This window comes from Hevea brasiliensis, chromosome 9 (assembly GCF_030052815.1).
Source record: "Hevea brasiliensis isolate MT/VB/25A 57/8 chromosome 9, ASM3005281v1, whole genome shotgun sequence".
Classification (NCBI taxonomy): Eukaryota; Viridiplantae; Streptophyta; class Magnoliopsida; order Malpighiales; family Euphorbiaceae; genus Hevea; species Hevea brasiliensis.
The window spans coordinates 23,670,630-23,687,970 of NC_079501.1; the positions used below are offsets into that span (position 1 = coordinate 23,670,630).

Genomic DNA, 17,341 nt, shown 5'->3' on the forward strand with positions numbered 1-17,341 from the left:
TAATAATAATAATAATAATAATAATAATAATAATAATAATAATATGTCATTGGCCATTAGTTTAGAAAAAATTCATTATTAATTTGTAATCTCATAATCAATTATCATATAATTTAATCAACCTTAAATTATTTTATATTTTTAATAAATATTTTTATTACATTGATATATTTTTTATTATTTTTATTATAAAATCTTTATTAAAATTTTTGAGAGACAAAAAATATAGTCTACATAAAAAATTATAAAAATAAAATAGAGAGATTTAACTTATTTATAATTAATATATATTATTTTTTAAAATAATTTAATATTTTTTATTTTATTTTTTAAAATTAATTATTATTATTATTATTATTATTATTATTATTATTATTATCATCATCATCATCATGGCTAACTTATAGCCATTTAATTGAAACGACCAAGTAAATAAGAAATATTTTATTATTATAAAAATTAAATTTAAATGATTTTATTATTGTTTTTCAATTAAATAATATTCTATTATAAATTAATTTTTTATTTAAATAATTTTTATTTATTTGTCTATATATATTATGTTATATGAGACATTTGATACACATCAAGCACTATTCTCTCACAAAATATTTTCATTTAACCTAAATGTTCTCAGTTTTTTTTTTATTTATTCTATTGTTTTATTATTTTTTTTAAAAGTTATTAATTATTATTCTCAAAATTTATTTATTTAAATATATTTAATTATTATTTTTTTTATAAATTTCTTATTTAATATTTCTTAAACTTTTGAATATTTTATTTCATTATAATTATATATAGAATATAACTAGTATTTTGATTATCTATATTTTATTATCATTAATTTTCAATAGAATTATGTTTAAATTTTAATTAATAAACTATATTTTTATGCATAAATTATCTCTCAACTATATTTTTATATAGAACTAGAATTTCAAAGATAAATTATAAATATAATTGCATTTGAAATTTAGCTACAAATAAAATGATTAAAAACATTAAAATTATAATATTAAAATTATGAAATTTATTTTTAAAAAATAGTATGTATTTTTAATATTTATTATATTAATAAAAAATAACAATATTTTAAAATTTTAATTTTTATGAAATGTATTTATTTTATATTATAAATTTATGTATAATGATAATATTTGTGTCAAAGAATTATTTATAAAAAATATATCAGGTTAATAATAAAAATTTATACTTTGATATATTATTTTTAAAAAATAATATAATAAAATGTTATTTTTAATTAATAATAATGTTTTATATTTTCATTATTATTAAAATTAAATAATTCAATTTATTATTAGTAATTTAATATTTTTCATTATATTAATAACAAAAAAATAATATTATTTTCATTAATTTAATATATTTTTTATATTTTATAAAAAACAAATATCAATTTACATATATTATAAAATAAAATATAAAAATTTTATGAAATTTAAATTAATTTTTCAGTAAAGTTCTTTTATTATATTTTAAATAAAATAATCATGAAAACTACTATTAATATATGTATAAAAAGAATTAAATATATATTTTAATTAATTACATCATAAATTAATTAAAAATTTATTATTATAACACGTAAAAATTTATTTAAATTAAATTAAGAAAGAAATTTTAATTTAAAATTAATTTAATAATAATAATTTATTTTATTTAAAATATAATTAAAAATAAAATTATAAATTACTTATACATAACATAAGTATTATATTAGTTATATATTATTACTATTGTAATTTCATATCAATATTTAATATAAAATAATAAATAAATAATAATTAGACACAACAATAAATATATAATTATTATTTGAAAAAAAAAATCATAAGCTGATTATAGATTTTGAAATCTACCGATATACACATATATTCATATACGAAAATTGAGACGGTGGGCCAGTGCTTCCCGTGGACCAAACATGAAACCACGATGGGGACACACACGTGGTTAGAAATAATTGGGTATGAAAACATGACTAAAATAAAGTTAGGCTACCAGATTATATACAAAGGAATTAGACACCGTAGAACATTTGGTCAAGTTGAAAATGATCAAAATTCGGTGTTGTAACTATCACTCGTGCAAATTCATACTCTCTGTGACATGAAGAACAGTGCTCAATCTTCGTTAAATCTTGACAGAAAGCTACTTTGGTTTGCACGTATGATGTGATATCATAGAAATTATTTGAAGGAATATCAATAAATTAAAATATTTAATTTGTTATAAATAAGTATTTTATTAATGTAAGAAAATAAAACATATATAATATTTTAATAGTGTTTTACATGATTGATCATTTTGCATATTTTGGTAATGCATGGACACCAAGTGATTTGGAGAAGCTGCATAATATTAGGCAGCCTTCTTTTTGTCCATAGCTCTTTATATTTGTGATATTATGATGTCTCAAACGGCTATGGCCATCTGCATGCTTGAAAGGTCTAATTAATCACGTATTGATCACTGGTTATGAAAGCTAAGAGTTCCCAAAAGTGGGAACAGTTCACTGCATTTAGGCCTGAGATGTTTTCATCATAGCTCATCAGCATTTATTGGTCCAAGATTATACGAAAAGACTATATAATTAAGGTGGGAGTTGCAGACAACTATAGTGTATGATATGAGATGATATGAAGAAGAAGGTGGTAGATCCTGGTTGGTTTATTGTTTAATAACAACCATTTCCAATTTATTTTAAAATGCTTCACTATAATTTAAAAAAAAAACAAAAAAAAAATATATAAAAGAAGATGTAATACTAGTAATATTTCAATTATTGAATTTTATAAAACCAGAATCAAAACAATAATCAGGAATTGAGAACTTATTGTTCTGATCCTTGAATAGGAAAAGTTGGTTTTGGTCTAATTCAGCTCGTTGGCCACGTCTATTTGATGGAATTGAGAGGGTCGATTTTCACAGTTCTAGCACACTTTCTTATTCAATTTGATTTCTATCCCAACCAAATTATACTGTCGAGCTTGAATTATCGTTTCTAGTCCCAATCTTCAAAAACGCGAGGAGAGAGAGGGAACATGGAAAGCACCGGGTGGCCTTGACCGTGTTTGTGTGTCCTGTTACCAGCCAATGCCGCATTCTCTATATTTCCAGCAAAGGATATTAATTCATTATTCAATGATTATGAACCGTAACTGGGCTTTCAAAACATTATCTATAATGTTAAATCATTTTATCAGAATGTAGAAACATGCTGTTTCATTCCATGATAAGGAAGAGAACTAATGACATTAGCACCACCCGCCATCGGCGGTTAAGCCTATGGCAAAACTGCACTAATCTTCGCTGTTTAAAACAAATTCATGCTTCCCTTATCACTAAAGGCTTCAATTCATGCTCATCCGCCTTAAGGGAGCTCATATTTGCCTCCGCGGTTGCTCTTTCTGGCAGCATAGACTATGCCCACCAAATGTTCGCTCAAATTGCCGAACCGGACATCTTTATGTGGAACACTATGATGAGAGGCTCAGCTCAAAGTCAAAATCCTTCAAAAACAATTCTACTCTATTTACAGATGGAAAGTCGTGGTGTAAAGCCTGATAAGTGCACGTTTTCTTTCTTGCTTAAGGCTTGTACTAGGCTCGGATGGAGAAATACAGGTCTTTGTATTCATGGGAAGGTTGCCAAATATGGGTTTGAAGAAAATATGTTTGTAAGGAGTACCCTTATCCATCATCATGCTAAATGTGGAGATTTGGGAATAGCTAGATCAATTTTTGATGATTTCACCGAAAGGGATGTTGTTGCTTGGTCTGCTTTAATTACAGGTTATGCAAGGAGAGGGCAGTTGACAATAGCAAGGCAGTTGTTTGATGAAATGCCAATGAAAGATTTGGTTGCTTGGAATGTGATGATTACATCATATGCTAAGATAGGGAAGATGGAGTGTGCAAGGAGACTCTTTGATGAGGTTCCTAAAAGGGATGTTGTCACCTGGAATGCAATGATTGCAGGGTATGTGCTTTGTGGGGAGAATGAGCAAGCATTGCTAATGTATGAGGAGATGAGAAGCGTGGGAGAGCGACCAGATGAGGTCACTATGCTGAGTCTTTTGTCCGCCTGCGCAGATTTAGGAGATTTGGAGGTTGGCATGAAGGTGCACATCTCAATTTTGAAAATGAGCTCAGGAGATCTGAGTGTCTTACTTGGGAATGCACTTATATACATGTATGCTAAGTGTGGAAGTATTGAGAGAGCACTTGAAGTGTTCAGAGGGATGAGGGAGAAAGATGTTTCCACATGGAATTCAGTTATAGTAGGTTTGGCATTTCATGGCCATGCTGAGGAGTCGATCAATTTGTTTGCAAAGATGCAGAAGTCGAAAAATTTCTGCCCAAATGAAATCACTTTTGTTGGAGTGCTAGTTGCTTGTAGTCATGCTGGTAAAGTTAAAGAGGGGCGTCAATATTATAATCTTATGAAAGATGATTATAATATAGAGCCAAATTTAGGGCACTATGGGTGTATGGTGGATCTTTTAGGGCGTGCAGGGCTATTGAATGATGCATTTGAGTTCATAGAAAATATGAAGATTGAACCTAATGCTGTAATTTGGAGGATTCTGCTGGGGGCTTGTAGAATATATGGAAACGTTAAGCTGGGCAGGCATGCACATGAGAAACTACTTGAAATGAGGAGGGATAAGAAGGGGGATTATCTGTTACTTTCCAATATATATGCTGCATTAGGTGAGTGGGATGGGGCTCAGAACGTGAGGAAGTTAATGGACAATAGTGGAGTGAGGGAAAAGCCTGGCTGTAGCCTAATTGAAGCAGATGAAAGTGCTCGTCTGCCATTTTTGTTTGATTCTGAATACAAGTTAAATTTGAGAAATCAAATACCATGTGCTGTATCTTGGTAAGAAATGCTCTCATGTCACTCTCTTTCATGCTAATGGCTTGGTGCATCAAACCAATAGTAATATGCTAATTATAATATTCAAATAAAAATAAATACAATTCAACTATTCTTGTAAGTACAATATGTGGATAAAAGATAACATCATGGTCGTATTCATTTGCCTTTGAGAGGGCATTTTCTATCTGTTCTGGTAGTCCTTCAAAGTTGTTTATTTATTGTGATTAGTTTTTCCTAATAGACTGACAAAGAAGTATGCTAAGGATTGGTTGTAAATTGGTAGATTTTTTTAGACTCCATTCAAAGCAAAATTTTGGGAGAAAATCACATTCATTATTGAACTAGAAGCATTCCTACACCATGGATCAGAATTTATTATATGTTTGAGATAGTTTCCGATCTCAACTCAACTCAACTCAACTACGCCTTTATCTTAACTAAACCTTTATTCCAAAAATAGTTTCCATTGTATTAAAAAAAATTACATTTACCACCGAGCGTGGTAGTTTAGTGATTAACCTGGTGAGATGACTTTATACCATTTCGGTTTGACTCCCCGTACAAGTATGATGACTAAATATTGTCTCTATTTAGAAATGCAATGGAAAGCAATGGCGGGTTGTCCAATGGTTTACCTCGTTGGGTGCCATCTCGAATTTGGTGGTAGGTCCTTTCTATGGGGTTAGGTTAAATGGAGGATATTAATCGGTGACTCCAGGCCTCGGATATAAGGGGATTACAACTGTAATACTCGGAGAACCCTCATTTTACAATTAAAAAAAATTTATTTATTAAATTAAAATCTTAATAGAAGTCAATTATATTATAAAAAGCACACGCACTTAGAATATCAAGTCATATAATAAGTTTGGACGGGACTTAATTTTGAATTGAGCTTACCAAGTTTGGATATTTGAGATTAAAATATGTTTTGTTGAAACTCAATCTAACTAAGAAGAAAAATAATTAAAAAAAAAACTGTAAGTTATGTAGGCTTTAGAGCTCTTGTTTCATCAATAATAATTTGCAATATTAAAATTAAGAAAACATTCAAAAAAAAAAAGCACCCTTTACAATTAGTTATTATTTTAACTTATCAATTCAAGTTTTAAATTCATTAGTTTATCAAATTTCAGAAAAATTATAAGATACATTCGACGAACATATGTAATAATTTATTCGATAATTAATCTCAATATTATTAAATTAAAATTGTTTAATCAAATCATAAAATTTTAACTATTATTATTATTATTATTATTAAGCTTAATTTGTTACAAAATGTTTTTTACTGTATTTGTCATTAATCTTCTGGTGGGGAAGCCTTTGATTGGGAGACAAACGATGGAAACCTTTTGTGGAAAGTTGTTTTGCCTTGCCAATCCTTTAATTTGTTCTCAGTGTATCCATTAAATCAAAGATGCTGCAATTAAAATGTCACTTAAGTTTGTGGGTCAATGCCACAGCTTATTAGCTTCCCACTTCCATTGCTAGAGGCAGAAAACATACCTACATTGCGCACGCGGAAGCTATGAAAAGCAGTGGTTCTTGGCATGATAAGGAAGAGAACTAACGACAGGAGCACCAATCGCCAGCAGTGGTCAAGTCTATGGCAAAACTGTACAAACCTTCCCTCCCTAAAGCAAATTCATGCTTCCCTTATCACCAAAGGCTTCAATTCATGCTCATCAGCCTTAAGAGAACTCATATTCGCAAGTGCCATTGCTGTTTCTGGCACCATGGACTATGCCCATCAACTGTTCGCTCAAATTGCAGAACCGGATATCTTCATGTGGAACACGATGATGAGAGGTTCAGCTCAAAGTCATAACCCTTTAAAAGCAATTTCACTCTATTCCCATATGGAGAGAAGTGGTATGAAGGCTGATAAGTTCACGTTTTCGTTCTTGCTTAAGGCTTGTACCAGGCTTCAATGGAGAAAAACGGGTTTTTGTATTCATGGAAAGGTCGTCAAATATGGGTTTCATGAAAATAAGTTTGTGAGAAATACCCTTATTTATCATCATGCTAATTGTGGGGATTTGGGGATAGCTAGAGCCATTTTTGATAATTCGGGAGAAAGTGATATTGTTGCTTGGTCTGCTTTAACTGCAGGTTATGCAAGGAGAGGGCAGTTGAGCGTGGCGAGACAGCTGTTTGATGAAATGCCAGTTAAGGATTTGGTTGCTTGGAATGTGATGATTACAGCATATGTTAAGAAAGGGGAGATGAAGTGTGCGAGGAGACTCTTTGATGAGGTTCCTAAAAGGGATGTTGTGACTTGGAATGTGATGATTGCAGGATATGTGCTTTGTGGGGAGAACAGGCAGGCACTGGAAATGTTTGAGGAGATGAGAGGTGTAGGAGAGCAGCCAGATGAGGTCACTATGCTGAGTCTTTTGTCAGCTTGCACAGATTTGGGTGATTTGGATGTTGGCATGAAGGTCCATCGCTCAATTTTGGAGATGAGTTTAGGAGATCTGAGTGTATTACTAGGGAATGCCCTTATATACATGTACGCCAAGTGTGGGAGTATTGAACGAGCACTTGAAGTGTTCAGAGGGATGAGGGAGAAAGATGTTTCAACGTGGAATTCAGTTATAGTAGGTTTGGCTTTTCATGGCCACGCTGAGGAGTCGATCAATTTGTTTGCAGAGATGCGAAGGTTAAAAAATATCAGCCCAAATGAAATTACTTTTGTTGGAGTGCTAGTTGCTTGCAGTCATGCTGGTAAAGTTGAAGGGGGGCGTCAATATTTTAATCTTATGAAAGATGTGTATGGCATAGAGCCAAATGTAAGACACTATGGGTGTATGGTGGATCTTTTAGGGCGTGCAGGGCTATTGAATGATGCATTTGAGTTCATAGAAAATATGAATATTGAACCTAATGCTGTAATTTGGAGGACTCTACTGGGGGCTTGTAGAATACATGGAAATGTTGAGCTGGGTAGGCTTGCAAATGAGAAACTACTTGAGATGAGAAGGGATGAGAGTGGGGATTATGTGTTACTTTCCAACATATATGCTTCAGTAGGTGAGTGGGATGGGGTTCAGAAGGTTAGGAACTTAATGGATGATAGTGGAGTGAGGAAAGAACCTGGCTGTAGCATAATTGAAGCAGATGAAGAAAAAGCTCTCATGCAATTTTTGTTTGATTCAAAGCGCAAGTTAAACTCGAGAAATCAAATATCATGAGCTGCAAGTTTTGGTAAGACATGCTTTCGTGTCTCTCGCTCATATGCTACTGGAATACAAATACAACTGAATACTATATGTTGATAATGATGGCCTCACTCAGTCTCGATTTTAGAGAAGGCATTTTCGACCTTTTCCCCTCTAATATTCCTTTGGAACTATGACTGACAAACAAGAATAATGAGGATTTGATAGTGAAATTCCTGGATTATTATGTCAACAAAGATTGAGTTTTTTTGTTATAATACACCCTAGGGGGCTTAAAGTATGACATCCCATGGCAGCTGGGATTTGATTATTTGAATACTGTGTTTCTATACATTTCTGGTGCTGAGTCATATTAATTTTTCGTAAGTTGGAGTTGTCCAATGAGCTTTTCTTAATCTTAGTTGACCAGAGTGTTTGTACCATTTCATATATTATATTTATATGCAAAAGCAGCAATTGGCTTACTTTTGGATGATTTAACTCCCTACCCTCCACTTGGGATGGGGATTATTTCTTTCATTTCCTCCTTTTTTTTTTTTTAACACAACACCTATTATGAGGGTATGCCATTAAACATATAGTTAAGAAAATAAAGTAGGAGACATATTCCATCACGCATCATGCCAGAGAGAGACAAGAAAAAGATGACATGCATAAATCATGCTCTTGCAACCACAAAATAACAAGCACATAAATGTAAACACGAGTTCATTATTGTGATGCTTGAGGATCAATGGATTGATCTAGTTTCACTGGCAAAGGACCACAGTGGACAGCAAGATAAGCAGTATGAACGCAGCTATTCCTATAAAGGATCCGATCAAAGAGCTATAGATGTGCTCGCAGAAAGAATTGAATTGTTGGCAGATATCAAACCAGTTTGCCCTAACATTCCCCTTGTGAGCCAAGTATACAATAGCTGCTGCTGCTGCTGATGCTCCAGCACTTAAAAGAGCCATGATTGCCTACCCAAGAGATTTTTCTTCAGTGGTCGAAAACTTTTTTAATTAATTCAATCACAATATTTGTAACATGTATGATCATACTGAGTACTCATCAAGTAACAATGGATTAGTATCCTTTTCTTTTTAATAAACATACTTGATTTTGACTTGTTTTATTGAATAAATGATTTTATCATGTACATGAGTTGCCCATAAAATTGAAGTCCAAGGAATTTACCGAGTCAAATATGATGAAGATATTTCTATTATATTTTGCATTGCTTCTCACAATGTTGAAGATAGAAAGTGGGAGAGGAGCAGAGAGCCGCTTACAATGAAATTGACGACCGCAAAAAACCTGTTCAAATTTATGTATTAATTCAATTAAAGATCGTTCCGTAGTATTTATGTATATTGATAAAACATGCACACACACGTGAATGTTGGAAGATCATCGTACTCGGCTCCTAATCGAACAAACTCTGTGGAGAAAGGAAGTATTTCATGAGTAGCAGCCATGAGAATTGCACTTCCAAGTGTACCAACAACTGCAACTACACTCAGGATGAAGTCTATTATAGACACCCCATGTCTTGGGTTGGAAATTGAACCCTCGGCCTGACCTTCCATTTCCATCATGCTTAGAATCAAGGAGAAATTTTCTTTTTCTATGTTAAATTGAATTTTGATTTGCAAATATATGTATACGGCAGGTAGATTACTTGTACAACTTGAACACATAATGTTGGTGATTAGTGGCTTAATTAATTATTATGTTATAATTAAGGAAGGGGGGTGGGTGGGTTTCTAACGCCATAACTACTGCTAAACCATTATTCTCTTTTGACTGTTGTGCATGGCTTTGGACATAGCCAACATGACTTTCTTCCAACTCCACCAAACCACAGTGCCCGTAATTGGCAAAAAGGCTTATGTTCCACATTAATCCTTTTTCCATCGAGGAGGGGGACCGTGGAATATGGGGCAATTGACACAATCAAGGGCCTTCGAAAGGCACCGATACGTGGAGATTTAGTTGTTTTATGATTGCAATACCATTCAACCTTCTTACAATACATGAAACCAATCCACTTAATTCCCTGCTTGGAATATTGATCAGGGGTAAATAACTTTCAATAATTGTATCTGAAATTGAGCATAACATGCATCTTATTTCTTTCGTGTTGAATAATTTATTTGAGATTTTTTTGTTAAGATAAGATTTCATTTAATTAGTCGCAGAAGTACAATGTATGGTCTAAATGAAAAGTTAAATTCCCAGTTAAAAGTCCACGCACCCTAGCCTAAGAAAAAGCAAGCCCAAGGCCTATACAATCTAAAACCTTCGGGCTGAATGGGCATTCAACCCGAAACAAGCGACCCGACAATATTAAGAAGTTAACACAGCGTCGCCATACTGAAAAGCACACAGCAGGGAAGACTTTTTCTAGTCGGTGACCATGCAAGGCGGAGACAACCTAACTAAGGTCAAGCAAAGACCCTCTATCCAAATCGTCACACCGGGACCAAGCCAAACTATGAAACACACTTCTAAGGCTTTGAAGCACCAAAGGTATATCATAGAAAGTCAGAGAACACAATAAAGCCAACACTGGCGGCTAACAGAGGATGATGATAGTAGAGTTCAATGTTATCTCAATCTCATATAGCTTTGAAGGTCGGCCATCTACGGACTTAGCCGATTCAAAGGCCCCAAAAGTGTCACCATCTCAAATCACTCAAAACCTCTCATAGAGTCAACAAAATAAACTACTCAAGTCTGCTGCATGAAGTATAAAGCAGGCAGCAGAAATCCCTCACAAAGAAGCACTAAACATACAACACAAAATCACAAGAAAAGAAGTATGCACAACCCAGCCAGCTCGGAGATGGTAAGAGAGGAACCCACCTCTAGGTTAAAGGAAGAAGTCGTCCCTTGCTTGAATGGTATAAAGGAAGGTCGCTAGACATCGGACGAGCCTCTGAAAAAAGAAACATAATTCGAGAGAAAAATTCTCTCTCTAGAAGCTACAGAGAGAAGTATGGCCATCAAGCTCGCACTGAGGCAAGGAGCAAACTATATATTTATACAAAGCAGATTTTTAATAAAAGATTACTTAATAATGGCCTGAATATTAGGAGTACGTCAAGTGACACTTAAATTTCTAATACATCTTATTTTAATAATTAATATATAATTAAATAAAATTATTAGTTTTATTAATATTACTACAAATTAATATGCAACTTTTTTTTAAAAACGTTAATAATAGTGAAAAAAATTCTAATACATCTTATTTTCATTGTTAACTATATTTTTATCATTAATAATAATAAATCTATCTTAAATAAAATTCATTAATTTTTTTATTATCATTAATTAATATGTAATTTTTTTAATTTTCTGATATTTAATATAATATGTTAAAAAAAAAAAAAAACCTCAATCTCTTTGATGCATCCTATCTGCTTTCTTTATGCATCTTTTGAGCAAAAGAAAATGAGAGAGCTCAATGTCTCCCATGTGCATACTCACCCATTCTATCTTTATATTATATGCATCTTTTAGACAACAATTCGATAATGAAAAATCACATCAAAAATTATTTTATCAAACTAAAGTCCTATTCATTATTTAGATAATTTTCTCAAAACGTACTAACTAATTTTTTTTTCTTTTTTCATGTGTTAATAATCGTGTGGAATCAATAAAATAATTTAAAAAATACAGCAAAAAATAAAGTGACACCCCATAATTTTATACAATAATAATTTAAAAATTTTAAAAACCCAAGTGACTAGTTTCTAAAATAAACTTCACTTCTGTTACAAACTTCAGCCATATACATGTGATGGTACAAAAGAATTGGCGTTTATCATGGTTCTGAAACTGCCAACACTGTAATACATCTAAAATGTTAGTGAAAATGTTATGTAACAGATCAATTAATGAAAGCTAAAAAGCCCTATCTTTATCGCACTATATCTGTATTACCCCATCTTGACCTTGGAGTCACTACTAGTTCCATAAGAAAGTCCACTTCCAGAAAGAAGTCTCGACAGGAAACCTTGACTGCTGTTACTACTATACTTGTCTTTGGACTTATGTAAATTGCTTATGAGAGACCAGTGAGTGTCAAAATCTGGCTCATAACCACTCTGTTGCATCATTTGCATGAGCTCAGATGCCTTCCGCGGATTGTTTTCAACACGATACCCATTGATTACAGACGAGTACATTAGTCTCGTTGGAGTTTCACCCAACTGAACCATAGAAATGAGGAGGTTTTCTGCTTCTGCAGTTTGTCCAAGTTGGCAAAGTTTGTGGATAAGCATGTCCCATGTCTTCAAACTTGGTTTAAGATCCCTATCCAACATCTCAGCGTGAAAATCCAATGCTTCATTCAGTTGATTCTTTATGCAGAGACCATGGATTACAGAATCATAACTGGCAGAATTAGGAATATTTCCTTTCTTCAACATTATGTTCAGAAGCTCAACTGCCTTCCTCAGTCTTCCCAAAAAACAAAACCGCTTAATTAGATTATCATAATTGATTGAATCAGGAATTAGACCTTTATCTACCATCTGGGCAAGAAAACATTCAGCTTCTTGAAGCTTATCAAGAGAAAGAAGGCCTTCAACAATTACATTTTGAACAAATGATCCATGAACCCAATTTCTCACTTCCATTTCTCGACTCAACTCCAAGGCTCTACTAAATTCACCAAGATCACACAGGCAGGTTACTGCTGCTCTTAAGCTGCGATAGCTTGGCCTAAATCCCTTTGAAATCATAGTAGACAGATAAAGTAGACAACTAGACACATCTTTACACTCTGAAAACCCATATACAAGAAAATTATAAGTAACTTCATCAAGAAGTAATCCCTTCTCCTGCAATTCATTTAGAACTTTATCCACGAGCAAGCTGTTCCCAGCTGAAAAAAGATAGAAAACCAGAATGTTGTAAATGATGAGACTATGGTACCTACTGTGTCCTAGCATTAGCTCCTTCAGGCTTAATGCAGAAGTGAAACTACCCTGCATACACATCAAGCGCACCAAATTCTGGTAACTTGAGATTGAGGGGCTTAAAAATTTTCTAATTAGAACACCAAGTAGCTCCCTAACGTTCCTTAGGCTGTTAGCTTGGCAATACCCTTGAAATAGCATGTTATAAATTTCAGCATCAGGAAATAGCCCCTTCAACAACATATCCTGGACTACATTGGCTGCTTCTCCAACATTCCCTGTCATACAAAATCCTTTAACTAAAGCACAATGGATGGAAAACGTAAATGCACATTGCTCTCTCAAAACAATCTCCCTTAAAGCAATAGCTTTATCAAGTTTATCAGCCCTACACAACTGCGGAATCAAAATAAGAGAAACATCCAAGCATGGAACTAAGTTCCTAGCCAACATTGTTTCTAATATCGTGAAGGCCACTCTATAGTTTCTCTCCTTGCATAGCCCTCTTATAAGATGGTTATAAGCAATATCATCAAAGATACAACCCTGCTGTATCAGTTCATCCACCAACTTGTGTGCAATGCTTGTAAAGCCTGTGATGGAAAGCTTTTCAAGGAACATATGATAAATTTCAGACCTCAAGTGAGGATGAAATAGCATCATGCTTTCAAGAAGCTCCAACGCTTCCTTCAGTATCCTACGATGGAATAGACATTCAACAAGAGATTTACAATCCTGTAACCCAGGCAACCATTTTCTATTTCGGGCAATCTCCCAGCAATAATGAAAATCCTGATAATTTCCTCTCTTACATAGTCCCACCAATAAAGCAGTGTATGTGCCATTTTCAATTGGTATATCCCTCAGAAGCATTTCATCAAAAAATATCCTCCCTTTGTAAGTCAATCCACCCTTACAGTATGCTCGGACAAGCAAATTAAGAACTACATCATCTAGTTGCTTAGCCAACATTGGCATTTTCTCAATAAGACGGCTGCAAGCCCTGATATGGGATCGGGGTGCAGAAAGCCCCTTCACTAATGCAGAGAAGACAGACAGAGATAGTTCTTGACCCCATCGAACCATTTCATCTATCAACAACAATGCAGCTTTAAAATTTCCATGATCACTTTCCTTCATTACAAGCAAATTAAAATCCGGTGTCATGGAATCCTTAAGAATTTCATTTACTCTTTTCTCATACTCATTCAGGTTAGCATCCAAATACAGTCCATTTCCTAGATTATCATAGAATTCTGTCTTAGAAAACCCAACATCATTATCCCTTTTCAACCTCACAGATAATGGATTGAGCCCCAAAACCATAAATGCCTTGGAGAGTGGGTTATCCAGCAAAGAGAGTTCAATTAAACCATGGTCTACCATCTTGTGGACCATCATCTTCACTTCATCAAATTGTCTTGCTTTGCAATATCCTGCCAAAAGGGTTCTAAAAGTTGACAAATTTGGGGTCATTCCCCTGTCTACCATTTCAACAAGAATATCTTGAGCATGCTTCCACATACCCTCCCTAAACACTGCACCAATAAGCGCATTATATGACCATATAACAGGCTCTAAGCCTGTTGATAACATTTCTGACAAATAAATAAAGGCACTCCTCAAATTCCCCTCACGACAGCTCCAACCAATCATTATCCCAAGAGTTACCTCATCTGGCCTAAAACCTAAATTCTCCAATTCTAGCCTGAATAAATTTGCTCTCTCTACACCAAAATTAGTACATAAACCATTTATTATCTTATTGCCAGCCAGTACATTTGGTGAACGTTTCAATGCAACAAAAAAGCTAAGCAAATCTTCAAAATCCTTCTTCTCACAATAACCAGAAGCAATGTTATTAATAACCGAGCTGCTAGGCTCAAACCCCAAAGCCATGACCTTCTTCAAAAGATTCCTTGCTTCTTGAACCATTCCATCCCCACAAAGTAATCTAACGACTTTATCAATCGTAACCATTTCCCCGTCACTCAGATTAATCCCAGTTTCAAACATATCCAAACAAACTCGAAATGCCAGTTGGGTTCTCCTCATTCTCACCAAAAGATCAATAAGAACATGATAACAGAACAGCGATGGCACCAAACCTTGCTCCCTAAGTCGATCATACACCAGCACCGCCCTTTCTAAATCACAAGCACCAACATACCCTTCAATCAACTTAGAGAAGATTTCATTGTTATCTAACAAAATTCCTTGCCTCTCCATTGCCAAAAGCAGCAACTGAAGCTCTCTAAGCATCCCATACTGAAAAAGCACCGAGGCCATAACTTCATATGACTTCGGAAGATGCTTAAAACACTTATCTTGGTCACTTGCCCATTTGAAAAGCCTCCACAAAGACTCAACCTTTGTACCCTCAATTGCAACTCTTTCACACTCCAATTGAAAACCCAGTAATATTTCAAGCACATCTTCAGGTTTCAATATCAAAATTCTCCTAAAGCGACGTGTCACATCGGGTATTAGATCAGAAATATCCACAAGAAGTTCTTTGAGAGAAGCAACCTTAGCAAAATTCTCTCTTTCGCTTTTGCCCTTATCAAAGAACTGGGGACATTTAAATATAAGAAATTGTGCGATACCATTGCAATTTATAGGAGATAAATCTATGTGGGTTTTGTTTGTTTGGTGAGCAGTAGAAGTTGATGATAGTGAAGGGTCCGTGAGAGAAGTAGTGCTGAAGCAATGGGATTTAACAGAGAAGACAGAACTAACCTGTTTGATATGGGACTTTCCGGGGTTGAGAGAGAAGAGAAATTGAAGCCTGTGATTGCAGAGAATTGTGGTGGTTTTTCTGCTCATGACTCCATATGAGTATTAAGTAGGATGTTCTTTGGAATCTGACAGAGAACCAAGGGTTCCCCTATTATCGTTTGATTAGATGTAAACAGTGTCCTTCTGCTTTACTTGTAGATATAATTGGGAAAATTTGCGGGAACTCATCTTCAGCATTCAGCTCCAATCAATTAAATCCAACCTCAGCCTACCTAATTAATCTAATTTTTAGTGATAAAAATGAAGCACCGTAAAGTTTAATGATACATTCTACAGGGATGTTGAATGAATCTATCAAATTTAATAAAAATTAAAATACTTTTACCATTTTCTCCCTATACTTCACCGTTTTGCCAAATGCCACCCAAATACAATCCCTAACTTGTCCTCCAAATTCACTTCATCAGCGGCCAAAATTGATTGGTAAAATCCATATGAACACAAATAAAATGCAAATTAATAAAGTATTATCTACCCATTCGAAACTCTAAATAAATTAAAATAATTTATTAAATTAATTAATTAATTATTAAATTGATATTTAATTAATTTAAATTAATAATTTTTTAATTATGAGATAATATTATGTTTATAAAAATATATTAATAATTGATTAAATTATTTTTTATCTTATTTAATTAATTATTATATAAATATTAATTATATTTAATAGAGATAAAGAGTAAATTTTAAAAAATAAAAATACACGTGGAAATAATAAAGAGGTATATTAATTTTAAGCCCCGTTGGAGAAATAAATTAATGATAGAAACATTTCCCCGAAGAGTTGACTTTATATATGATAGTAGTTGGCCAAAGCCTGGTATTTTCAAACATTAATCGAAAAGGATTGAAGCTGTATAAGCAAGATGAATAAAAGTTTGAGTGCTCTTTTGATACGATTGGTTGGTGCAGCCGTCACCTTGTCTGCTTATTCACAGACTCTCATCTCCGCCACTCAGTGTGTCACCATTGGCCTTCTGGTTCTCATGTTTGGCTTGTTTGTTGGAGAAGGTTTCATCTCTCTCTAGTCCTTCTCGTACTTCCTCTGCACATTTTGGTATCATTTTCAGTCTTCACTTGCTTGCTATATATTAATTTTGTTGAAAACTCTTTATGGGTATTCATTAATTAAGGAGTTTTTCTTAATTTGTAGAATTTGAACTCTTGGAATTGATGGAGAAGCTTATCAATATCAATTAAGGCCCTTTTTAAAAAAAAAAAAAAAAATTGGTGTGCATTATATACCACTCTTATGCTATATTTGAATGAATAGATTTCAAGCGAGGAATTTAAACTTGATTTTAGTTAAATTTACTGCACAAAAGTTAGCCAAATTTTTAATTTAATAAGATTTATAATTACTAAACAATACTGCAACAATAACTAAGTTTAAAACTAATTGGGTTGACCAACCAGTAGCATAAGTTTATTTAAGAGGAGGATGTGGATCTCAAATAGGATTCTTTTCAGGCATGGAATAATTATAACAGAAGAAAAAGTGGTACAAAATCTCCAAGAATTATCTAT

General features: G+C 33.3%; 4 protein-coding genes across 6 annotated transcripts; 2 read left to right on the top strand and 2 right to left on the bottom strand.

Moving 5' to 3' along the window:
• The first annotated feature begins 2,812 nt into the window (after positions 1-2,812).
• Positions 2,813-5,124, top strand: LOC110645707 (pentatricopeptide repeat-containing protein At5g15300). The gene has a single exon (XM_058153472.1). The coding sequence runs from the start codon at positions 3,242-3,244 to the stop codon at positions 4,910-4,912; it is 1,671 nt and encodes a 556-aa protein (XP_058009455.1). The 5' UTR covers positions 2,813-3,241; the 3' UTR covers positions 4,913-5,124.
• Positions 5,125-6,201: 1,077 nt separating this feature from the next.
• Positions 6,202-8,557, top strand: LOC110645716 (pentatricopeptide repeat-containing protein At5g15300). 3 transcript variants are annotated; one of them, XM_058153474.1, is made up of 2 exons: positions 6,202-6,783; positions 7,024-8,557. In XM_058153474.1, exons 1-2 carry the CDS (start codon positions 6,462-6,464, stop codon positions 8,103-8,105), a joined length of 1,404 nt encoding a protein of 467 aa, XP_058009457.1. In that variant the 5' UTR covers positions 6,202-6,461; the 3' UTR covers positions 8,106-8,557. The 3 variants fall into 3 exon arrangements, with proteins under 3 accessions (XP_058009457.1, XP_021654644.1, XP_021654643.1); XM_021798952.2 differs by having other exon boundaries at positions 6,202-6,720; XM_021798951.2 differs by having other exon boundaries at positions 6,202-8,557.
• A 285-nt stretch (positions 8,558-8,842) lies between these two features.
• LOC110645711 (casparian strip membrane protein 5-like) lies at positions 8,843-9,694 on the bottom strand. Its single transcript, XM_058152186.1, has 3 exons — positions 9,474-9,694; positions 9,276-9,411; positions 8,843-9,058 (listed from the first exon to the last, which is right to left on the bottom strand). The coding sequence occupies exons 1-3, from the start codon at positions 9,674-9,676 to the stop codon at positions 8,843-8,845; spliced, it is 555 nt and encodes a 184-aa protein (XP_058008169.1). The 5' UTR covers positions 9,677-9,694.
• Positions 9,695-11,793: 2,099 nt separating this feature from the next.
• Positions 11,794-16,054, bottom strand: LOC110645714 (pentatricopeptide repeat-containing protein At5g15280, mitochondrial). The gene has a single exon (XM_058153475.1). It carries the CDS (start codon positions 15,836-15,838, stop codon positions 12,029-12,031), a length of 3,810 nt encoding a protein of 1,269 aa, XP_058009458.1. The 5' UTR covers positions 15,839-16,054; the 3' UTR covers positions 11,794-12,028.
• Positions 16,055-17,341: the final 1,287 nt, after the last annotated feature.